An 11021-nucleotide genomic window follows, 5' to 3' on the forward strand; every position below is an offset into this window, starting at 1 on the left:
AGACGGGTAGGCGAGTGGGGGTGGATTTCTGGTACTCGAGGTGGCACGCATGGTGGTTCAGGGCTGCAGGGAGAGCCGGCTCCACTTGACAGCAGTGTAACAAGATTATCAGGGGCCATAAGAGCAAACAAAAACCCCAGCAACCTGCCTCAGAATCCAGATTACGACAGCGCCTGCTCTCTGAATACTAAACGCGGCTGGGGAGGACTAACGGGGCGCCGGCTTCACCGAGACACCAGAGTGGATTCTATATCACGTAGATAATCACACGCACCGGAGACAGTTCACCAGGAAAACCACACAAGCACATATGAATTTAACTTGTCATGATCGATTCCTGAAAAGAAGCGTCCGAGGCACTTGGCACTGGCGGCTTGCTAATGAAGTGAATAAAAACTAGACGGTGGAGGTGCATGCTGATGAAAGGCTGTTTTCAGGAAAAGCACAGGCAGCATCCGACAATGGCAACTCGGTTCTGTGAAACTAACAGCTGAATATCTTCTCACACCAAAAGGAGAAGACGCACAATGCGGCTCATTCTCCTCATATGCCTGGTGAAAGTGTTTTTAGTTCCTCTGCTTTGACCAATCCAGACTTGTAAAGCCAAGAGAAGAGACAAATGGTCCAAATGTAAATTGGGCCTCAGATGATAGGACAGCTTAGCCTCGTTTTCAATCCATTGTCTTTGCAAAAACCTGCCCATCTTAGACCATTAACGCAACACGAAAGAAAGGAGCTGGATGTGAAGTCGGTATGATCGCCTATTCAGTTTCCCCGATCAATAACGCATGAGACTTGTAGCCTCTCGCTCCATTATCGTGGACTTTCCGCAGGAAGTAGAATGGCGATGACCACAAAGATACTGAAAAGGCACGTGGTGAGATAAGTGTGTGACGAAAAATAAAAAGAAATGTCAGCACTTTCTCGTGAGGCTGCGGCTCATTAATTTATACTTTGTGCTCTTTTGCTTTCTTGTCCACTTGCTCTGCTTAATGCAGTCATCCAACCTCCTCACCCTGTATGCCATAAATAGCCATTCTCAACACTTCATGCCAGATCAGAGCCACTACTTTTACTCCCTCCCTTCTCGCTTGGAGTTGAAAAGATCGCCTAGATATTCAGATCTAATCATTCCTCCCTTCAGCTGAGTGAAGTCAATTATCAAGCAGGCTGCATGTGTTGGGCGCCATTTAACTGCAAATTAAAAATCAGACTCCACTGATAGCGAGGGAAGAGTTACTGGAAGACCGGTGTAAACTTGGATGGAAAACAGTGTGCGAGTGTGTCTGCGTGAGAGAAAGGTACGACGGGAAGAAGGGAGGGAAGCTATTAACTACTAAGTATTTAGAGCGTGAAATAAGAGTGACAAAAAGAGGAAGAGGGGAAATCATTCAGCGGCTTTCAGAGGGAAATGTGATACGCTTGTAGTAGAGGGGAAATACTAAGCCAATACTTTTGACCGGCGGAGGGTCAGGGCAATGTTTGAATAGCGGTTATCAAAAATCTTCTGCCTGCCTTTTGGATTGGCTGACCCTTAGAAGAATATATACAGGAGGACTATAACTGATTCATTAAACGGTTGTTAGCAATAATCTGTTGTCACCTGAAAGTCAACGTAGATAAAAAGACAGGTGAGATTTAATCACTATAATAAACATTAACAGATTTGTGATTGATGTTTTATCCGAGGATTTAGTAACTCTTACTCCCTTTTCCCACATATTGTAAATGAAGACTTGAAAAAGACTGAACACAGTGAACAGCTACCTGCTGCATAACGAACCCAGGGACAAAGTGCATGGGCGGAAATTTTGCTTTTAAATAATCAGAATTACAACTCATAACCCTGAATAATTTTTGCAACACGATTATGTTGATGAGAAGTCAATGTAAAGAAAATAATAATCCTAATAGTGGCATTTACATTTAAAATGCTAAATAGTTCAATAATTCCTAAACTAAAATAGTTTTATTTGTATAGCGCCAAGTCATTACAGAAGTTACCTCTGGACACTTTTCAAAACAGAGCAGGTCTTGACCGAACTCCTTATAAAATGATTTACAGAGAACATTTCCCACCATGAGCGAGCACTTGGCTTTCAGGATTAAGGTTTTGAGCAGTGAACAATTATCTGGTCAAACATGTGTTAATTCTGTTATACTGTTCCCAGACAACAAAGAGATAAAAGATGAATATCTGTAGATATTCTGTGACTTTATCTAGCTTCCTGGTGCACAATATTTCACATTTGATAATCATAGTTTCCCTGCAGTTGGACATGCAGAACTGAACACTGATCATTTGTCATAATGTGAAAATAGACACCATAACATGATGTTTCTATAATAAACGTTGGCACCCAAAGTCCCATATGGAAGCTAGTAGGTTATACCATGCAGAGGAGCAAGTGGTACATTTATGTGTGGAATCTGCATCCAGTTCATGTGGTCTGAAGTGAAAACATGAATCACAGCCCTCAAGGGATTTTGTATTTTCTGAAATCACTGATAATGTGAAGCTTATTCAAAGGGACTCGGGTTGGACTGGTTTGCATTTACCAATGTATTTCCATGCATACAGAATCTCCGAGCTCAGTAGCTGCTTTTTACTTTCACAGCTGCTTTGTTAGTACAAGCAATTGGACGGGAGAAGAGACTTCACTGGCCTTCCACAGCATCTGCCTGGAGGACTTGATTAAACAGGAAGAGAATAGCTCTTGATACTTCGGCCTTGCGCTGGCAGAGGAAGTATGGGAGGCAACCCACACACTGCGAAATATCTGGAGCTTTACTACACTGGTTGCATACATGTTAAATGCATATTGCACTGACCCCACAGCTACAACGCAGCATGTGCAGCACAAAAGGCTAAACTACAGCAGTTCAACACATTTTAATGCTACTGAAAGTAAATGAATACTGAATTAATTCACGTCTTTGATTGGTATCACTGCACAGCTATGATTTCTCTTCAATTAAAACACCATTCTGTGAAAAGGCCGTCAAACAAACAGAGCTCAGCAGCACCACTGGGTTAAAAACAACGTATCATCTTACTTTTCCTGTGGAGTGCTTTGATTCAAGTGCAGTCAGTTATTACCTGAGAGTAACAAAGATGCTCATTTCTATTAATAACACTGCCAGCGCTCAGTTCAAATTATGCCAAGTGATTGATGATGTCTGCCTACAGGATATTTGACGGAGCCTCACACTTCATGTGGTTGTCCAAAAAAAAAAAATCCCAATTACGTCAGAGGAGGATACAGCCTGAATGAATACGACTTTAAACTCAACCTCTACTGATTAATGCAAGTGGAGCTCTCAGTGCCTCACATATTTCACCCTGAACTATAGATACTGGTACACATTACACATTTAATCAAAGGATGTAGAAGGAAGAAATATGGTTAAATGGTTAAATGGTTTAAAACATTTTTTTTGTAAGAGTAAGGTCACAAGTTTGATCCCCACAGCGCCCAGTGTGTCCATCCACAGACGAGCTGAAATACTCTCCTTCTTTCTGCTAAATAACACATAACTGAATAATTACCAAACAAATAACCCTTTTATATCTTTTATTTGTGTCACTTTGCTTTTGTAAATTAGGGTTTTTTTTAAATATAAATCAATAATAAAACAATAAACCTTATATTTATAAAATTTGATTGTGATCATTTTGTAAATTAAACTGGCAGGACAACAAGTTATAAAAATATATATATATAAATGCTGCATCCTGCTGCATAGCTTAATTTAATCAGGTAGAGTACAAATAAAGTAAACCACACTCATTTCCAAAGAATCTGTTACTTATGTCAAGAAACAAAACAGCCGGTGCCGGTTTAATGATCTGCCTGAGCTCCTTTTACAATGTGGGTTACACACTGCTTATCTTAGAACAAGGTCTCACTATCTTTAACCTCCTCAAAATTGTTTATACATATGCAGAATATATCAGAACATAGGGAGAATTCAGTCTCCTAAAATTCTCACAAACGCCTGGAAACTGTGGACGTCTTCCCTGTGTCGTTCACCGATATCACTTTTACGTAGCTTCTTACACAAGAACAGGTAAACCCCTTGTTTTTAATGTCAGTCCACCGCTGATGTGTCTCAAACATTAATCAGCCAAGATAAAAGTAGGTTACATGAAAAACAGCAGCCGGTGCACAGCTCTGGCGCTTGTGCTCTCCGTGTTCGGTCCAACGTTGGCGAATCTGAATTACAAACACACGGAGAGCGGTGATGAACATGCCAAGTCTAACTCCAGTTCCAAACAGAAAATTCACCAAACACACTTCGCTACTCTCTCTGGATGAAAGTATTACTTTGAGAAGTGGAGCGGGCATATCGCAATGCTAAGCAATCATAATCCGCACTACACTTGCAAGAGGTTTCATCACCAACATTCGCTCCCTATTGCTTAAAAAAAAAAATAGGGGGGGGGGAAACTATATTGATCTTTTTCTCCCTTCCTTCCAGGCATTCCCATTTCCCCGTGCAGCTTAAGCAGCACTTTTGTGGACAAATCCCACATTTGTGTTCCTTTCTGGAGGCTATTAATTGTCCTGAATAGGCGTAACGACTCCCAGGGCACATCTGTGTTGGCCGTACAGAGGTGTTGGTGGCCAGACTATTCTCTACGCTGTGTAAAGTCTTGCCTCGTGTTTCATCAACCTCGAACATCCTCCTCTCCTCTCCTCTCCTCTCCCCTCCACCGCCTGCCCATTCTGAGCAACGCCACTGGGTACGAGCGCTGCACTCGGTTCACCTCTGTGGTGGCCAGCCTTATTTTATCTCCGCTACCTCAATGCAAGAGGCGATAAATCTCAGAGCTGATCTCCACCACTCCCTGTCTCCATCCACACACAATTGCCATCCCCATCGGGCTCTCACGCGGGCCCTCATCTGTTCTGGTTACCTGCAGAGAAAGGCAGAGATGGGCATTACGCTTTATTGCAAAGCCGAGCTTCTGATGTCGGGGCTGGCCTGTCTGCTAAACACACTTCAGTGCCCTGCCCGCATGAACAGAGATGATGAAATAAGTTGGATATCGGAGCAAGAATGGGCAACTTCTGTCTGTTTCGCCCTGCCCATACATACGCTCAACAGTTTCCAAGGTGACTTTTCAAATTGCACAGAGATTCTCCATGGATAATTCATTACCTTCCCTCCGTAAGCGTGCACTCTAATAGGCAGCAAATTTCATCATGTCACACGCGCGCGGGGAAACAAGAGCATCTGCCAACCCAAAATAAAAGAAATGAAGTGTTATGCTGCATTAAATAATGCCACGAGAAAGCTGGCGCTCCGTCGTGTTTAGCATACCATTCAATAACTTAAAAAATAAGGCATTTACAGCACACCACACACACCAACATACCTACTCCCTGCAGCTGCATCTCATTTCAAATACTACCTAAATCATGTGTTGTTTTTCAACTTCCCATACAGCCCATAATTACACATGACCCAATTTGAACAGCCACTCATTGCAGGACTCCATTATAACAACACAGGCATAATATATTGCTTATCATGCATTTTTAAAACGGATTTGACATCGCACTTGACACTTGAGCACTTAGTCTAAATGTACTCACACACCCTACAGTTTGTTGATGTGCATCCTGACAGCGCTGCGATAAAACGCACACTGCCTGCTGAATGTAGATGAGGCTATTGATAAACGCACGGTGGTCATCACTTGATGCTCGTGGCTCGATGAGCGACCTGCACGACAGATCAGCACCATTTCGATCCATCTCCTTAATAACGGCGGCTCGGTGATAAACATCGACCCTTATCCACCGAGCAGACCTTTGTCCGGTGGTGCCATATTTCGGGGTGGATTCTGAGAACGACTAAATGCATGATTGTGATGATTCAGCACGATAATAATAAAAAAATAAAAAAATACCGCTACTTGTTTATTGGCTCTGATGATAAAATAATACTGTGGTTAACTGTCTGGTGTTATAAAAAGCCAAGGGCGGCGGGTTTGGTTTGGCTCTCCCATTGTTACAGTGTAAGCAGTGGTTAAATGGATTGTCACTTCAGGTGAACCAATTCAACACGAAACGATGGTTTACTGGAAGCATTTTCCTAAACAGATGAAATCAACGCATTTGCATTTTAAAGCCGCGCACAAAAAGCCCCTCACGTTGCTCAGATGTTAACCATCACATTCACGTTTGACAGAAATGACATGAGGGGGGGGGGGGAAAAAAAAAAAAAAAGAATGAAAGAACCAACCTGATCTCGCTAAACCGCTGCCTCGGCTCGCTCTTGCTCCCCTTTTCTTATCTTTTTTTTTTCTCTCCTCACAACGAGGTGATGAAGCAGCAGGTTTGAACAGCAAAGAAGCGCATGAGTTGACAAACCGCCACAGAAGCGCTGCGATGCCGTGGAACACGCGACGCCGCGGCCGAACTGTGGATCGCAACGGTAACCTAGTTACACAGTTCTGACATTCCACGACTCTTGTCTCCAGCCTCGCAACGCCTGCTCGTGAAAGTGGCAAACAACTCCCCCCGCCTACAAAACAAGCAGGCGAGGAAATCCCCGAGCTCAGCCTTCCTACTATAACTGTAGCATTACAGCGCCACGAGCCATTCCTCAACCCGCGGGAGGAAATCGCCGTTTACGACATCAACCCCGAAATCTGAATGACATTTTTTTTTTTTTGTTTGTTTGTTTTCTTTATTTCTTTTTTTTAATCGCAGCTCATGAGCGCGTACAAAAGATTAGCTGCCATCTCAGCATAGTATAGGAGCCCGAGCGTCGTCGGTTCCCAACGACTACACAAGCATTTCCGGTACACCCTTTTCAAAATAAACCCATCACTCGCGAGAACGCGTGTGTTTAACCGGCTGAGTGAACGCGGACACTCTTAGTTTGAAAGCCCGCGTCCGATGTACGTCACGCTGACTTGACGAGGGTCGGTGTCGCGAGGCTAGGCATGCTAGCCCACGGAGCTAGCCGCGGCCAGCTTGTCAGCGGCGAGGCGAAGGCATGCACACTCAGCATAACAACACCGACTCTGTTTGGTTTACAGACCCACCTGACTTTAAAATGACGCTCCCCGAAGCCGCTGCTGTCAAGCTCCTCTTCTTCTTCCGTCACGGCGGTGCGCAAACATTAGAGGCGGTTAAATGTCGGTTTCACTGACAGAAGCGACAGCGCTTCCAAATGCCAGCTCGTGCTCTCCTTGTTGATTCCTTTCTCTTGTATCGAAGCCAGACGTCATCGTGTTTGGTCACGTGCCTTCATTCATGAAGGATCTTCTTCCTCACAAGGAAAAAACACTTTAAGCACAAATATACCACCTATTGTTTCCCTATCAGGCGACTGGGGGAAAGTGGAGTGCTTGGCAAGTGCGTACACAAAGAGATCTAATGTGTTTTTCAATATTTCAAAAGGTTTTTGATAAGGTCAATTTCAGAGCATCGTAACATATAGTATTTTGCATATTTTAAAGCACATTTTAGGTAATAAAATATGTGAAAAACATATTTTTTAATTGCATGTAATACCACGTTGTGGAGCTTTCCACTTTACTGCATACCACCTGAACTGTATTGTTAACTGTATACTACCATCAGAAAATACATACAAAGCCATATCAACCACAGATATTGTAGTTATTATTCTAAACCACTAACTGACTGGAAGTGATTACACAGGAGTCAACCCTTAAATAGGGAGGCAACCAATTAGACAAATAAAACATCAATTCTCACAAAGAATTCCATTTTATTACAAAAACAAATATTGCTCACAGTTTACACAGTATCATCACAACTCGTTTGTTTTTTTCCCCCCGAGAAAGTAACCCACTAGATTAGCTTATGTTTCAACACCGATCCGCAAGTAGTGGTTTATTTACAGCATGTACTGCATCTTCACTAATGGGACAGGTTATCGTTAAAATGTGCTGTTTGCAAGAGTTACAAAAATAAAAATGATCACTTCTTTTTAGTCCTTGGGCTGCTGAACATACTGATCCCACGAGGTTTGACTCCAACAGCCTCTGCAGTCACTCCTGGCTGCTGCAACACTTGGTCCAGAGTTGTCTTCTTTATGGCAGCTGGGGAGATTTTCTCTTGGTCGGCCAAAAATTGAAGTTCCCTTTTTAGAGAAGTACAAGAACAAAGAGACATTTACAACATAATATAAAACGTACACATATTTAGCACAACATTGCATCGCTGGTTGATTAGCAACCAGAGAAGACAAACAAAGACAAAACTCTCATTGTAACTAGCATTTGCATATAGCTCCATCTACTGTCCAAGTTATAAATCTCAAAATATATACATCATCCTTTGGTCCACTGAGTATGACAATTAACTTAAAAGCATTTCTTGTGTATCCAAATGACAGGATTTATGATTTGTTAGTTTGTTTGTCTCACACTTTTCTTAACAACTCACCTAGTCCTAACACAGGAGGCCTCCACGGCGTTGATCAGGAGGCTGCGAAAGCCGCCGCTCTCCATGACGTGCAGGGCGTGGATGGTGGCACCCCCTGGTGAACACACATTGTCCTTGAGCTGCCCGGGGTGTTGTTCTGAGTCTAGCAGCATTCGAGCAGCCCCCTTTGAAGAAACACAAATGGAGATTCACGTAAGACTACCACAGAATTGACTACATCATTATGCAACTTGTACCTTTTATCGAGATACTGTATATTCAGTCTGTGTCTGGAACCGAGCAACACAGACTGCAGCTCACACCTGGCAAACTTCTATCTGGATTTATAGATTTTTTACAAGGACAGCAAGGACAGCACTGTTTATATTTTCTTGTGACAGTGTTATAATGGTCCTATGGGCAAAGATAAAGCAGATAAGACTGATTTAAAAAAACCCAACACAGCAAAGCTTGAAAACCTTCATTGACATGGGAAGGTGAACGGGCTCTGAGGTGTTTCTGAGAAACTACGGTGGCTGCGAAACTTGCAAACAACGTAAAAGCTCCTGTTGTATCTACAGCCGGTGTTTGGTATGTTCATTCTGGGCTACTGTAGAAACATGGCGGTTCAACAAAGAGGATGCCACGGAAGGCGACCAGCAGCATCTGTTAATAAAAATGGCTCATTCACCGTAAACACTAATTAAAAGATAAATATTATATACCGTTTCCACTTCATGCCAATAGATGCTCTTAAATGTCACACACTGGACCTTTTATAGCATTTATATATAAAAACCATCAGTATTATAACACCACGAGACAAGAAAGCACTTGCTTGCAACACATAAATCTGTTAAAAAATAAACAGTCCTACCAGCAGGGCCTGGGCTCCGAGGCGTACAGCCAGTCTCCTGGGCAGGCCCATTTTTACTCCACCATCAGCGAGAGCATCTACAGCTGTAAACGCCTGCAAGGCCACAGTCATAATTGTTAGGATGATGAAATGAGGGACAACAATTTAAAAGACACATATTTCACCACTGCTACGAGTTAGGCAAAACTGTGAAACGAACTCAACTTTATATATAACAGACTCACGTAAGCCGGGCCGCTGCCGCTGAGGCCGGTGACAGCATCAATCAGGTCCTCTTCCACCTCAGTGCAGTATCCTACACTGGCCATCAGCTGCTCCAGTAGCTTTCCGTCCTCCACTTCTGCATGGGTGCCTGTGGCGTACACAGTGGCCCCCTCACGCACCACCACTGGAGTGTTGGTCATGCAACGCATTACCTTTGGAGCAGTGCGATACTGGTGCAGCTTCTGTAAGGAATAACAATGTACTGAATGAACTGTCTTGAAATAAAAGAAAGTTAGAAAGGATCATTTATAGTTTTTCACTTTAATAACACGGATCAACGTTTTGTAGATTAGCTTTTTATTTGCCTTTGTCTGACACCTATTACAATATTTTTGAAGACAACATATCTTAGCCTTAAATGAAATTGAAAGGGTGTTTTCAAGTCCAAGCTGCTACCCAGTGTCATGTTACAACATGTGACTGTTTTGCCTGAGGGTCTGCTGAGATCAGAGCCCAGAAATACAGTGAGAGCCTTGTGTTGAAATGAATAAAGCCAGAATTTCACATGATTTAGCCATTATCTAGAGACATGATTGATGATTAACATGTCATATAAAACTACAAGCAATCTGGGATCATTAAAGTGTGCAACATTATAGTTTAAATAATAAATATTTGACTTTTGCAGACGAGAAACCAAACAAGGACTCCATCTACCTGCTGGACATCATATCCACACTACTGGTGCTTTTAATGTGCTTTATTTACCTGAGGTCCTAGCCAAGATATTGTAAGCACTGAGTAAAGACAATCCTATGACTTACCTTCTCTATAGAGCTGATGGTGACGCCTGCAGCACAGGACACAATGAGGTGACGATCTTCGATATTTGGTCCAATCTCATCCAGTACAAAAGGGATGATGTGTGGCTTCACAGCCAGGAAGAGAACATCACTTTTGTCCACTGTCTCTTTGTTGCTGGTGGTGAAATTGACCCCCAATTTCTGTACAGAGGACATTTTATTAAGAAACCCACTGGGCAGGAGTACATTTGAATTTGTTACATTCAAGCAAAGCAATGTTATGTACCCAAAAAACCCACAAACAAAAACCAGTATTCAGAATTAAACAGATGGAATAAAGCATTGATATCCTTAATTGTCTACCCACCCGCAGTCCCTGTACAGTGGGGAGATCTGTGTCTGGGGAGCTGGCTGTGATTCTGTGGGTGGCAATCACGCCTTAAAAAGAGGACAAATGCCCAGAAATAAGTTCAGTGTCTGATTGCAATCAACATACATCAACAACACAAGTCGAATCTGAATCATACAGACATACATACATGGTAGAAGTATGATTCAAACTCACCTGCAGCTGTGAAGCCTCTCACCAGAGCGTGGGCCAGCTGGCCTGCTCCTATGAAGCCCACACTCATTCTACCTGCGTGTGCACACAGTTCAAAACATTAAACTTTAGCAGGGATGAATCCATCTTACCTCAACAAAGAAAGATGATTTTTTTTTTTT

General features: G+C 42.8%; 2 protein-coding genes across 6 annotated transcripts in view; both read right to left on the reverse strand.

Annotated features, from left to right (window-relative positions):
* Nucleotides 1–7234, reverse strand: part of LOC118322910 (transcription factor MafG) — a 14897-nt gene extending 7663 nt beyond the window's left edge. Inside the window, exon 1 of one of the 4 annotated variants that reach the window (XM_035654764.1) lies at nt 7064–7234. The gene's annotated coding sequence lies outside the window, so the exon portion shown is untranslated. The other 3 variants (XM_035654766.1, XM_035654765.1, XM_035654767.1) reach the window with 3 other exon arrangements.
* A 501-nt stretch (nt 7235–7735) lies between these two features.
* LOC118322593 (pyrroline-5-carboxylate reductase 1, mitochondrial-like) overlaps nt 7736–11021 on the reverse strand; it is a 3584-nt gene continuing 298 nt past the window's right edge. For both annotated transcript variants that reach the window (XM_035654309.1, XM_035654310.1), the window contains exons 2-8: nt 10864–10935; nt 10666–10736; nt 10320–10499; nt 9516–9737; nt 9292–9384; nt 8436–8599; nt 7736–8130 (exon numbers count right to left, since the gene is read on the reverse strand). In XM_035654309.1, coding sequence (XP_035510202.1) covers nt 7968–8130; nt 8436–8599; nt 9292–9384; nt 9516–9737; nt 10320–10499; nt 10666–10736; nt 10864–10930 — 960 coding nt within the window. In that variant the 5' untranslated portion in view covers nt 10931–10935 and the 3' untranslated portion in view covers nt 7736–7967. The remainder of the gene's footprint in view (nt 8131–8435; nt 8600–9291; nt 9385–9515; nt 9738–10319; nt 10500–10665; nt 10737–10863; nt 10936–11021) is intronic.

This window comes from Morone saxatilis, unplaced genomic scaffold, assembly GCF_004916995.1.
Source record: "Morone saxatilis isolate NCDOM2014 unplaced genomic scaffold, NCSU_SB_2.0 Contig14, whole genome shotgun sequence".
Lineage (NCBI taxonomy): Eukaryota > Metazoa > Chordata > Actinopteri > Moronidae > Morone > Morone saxatilis.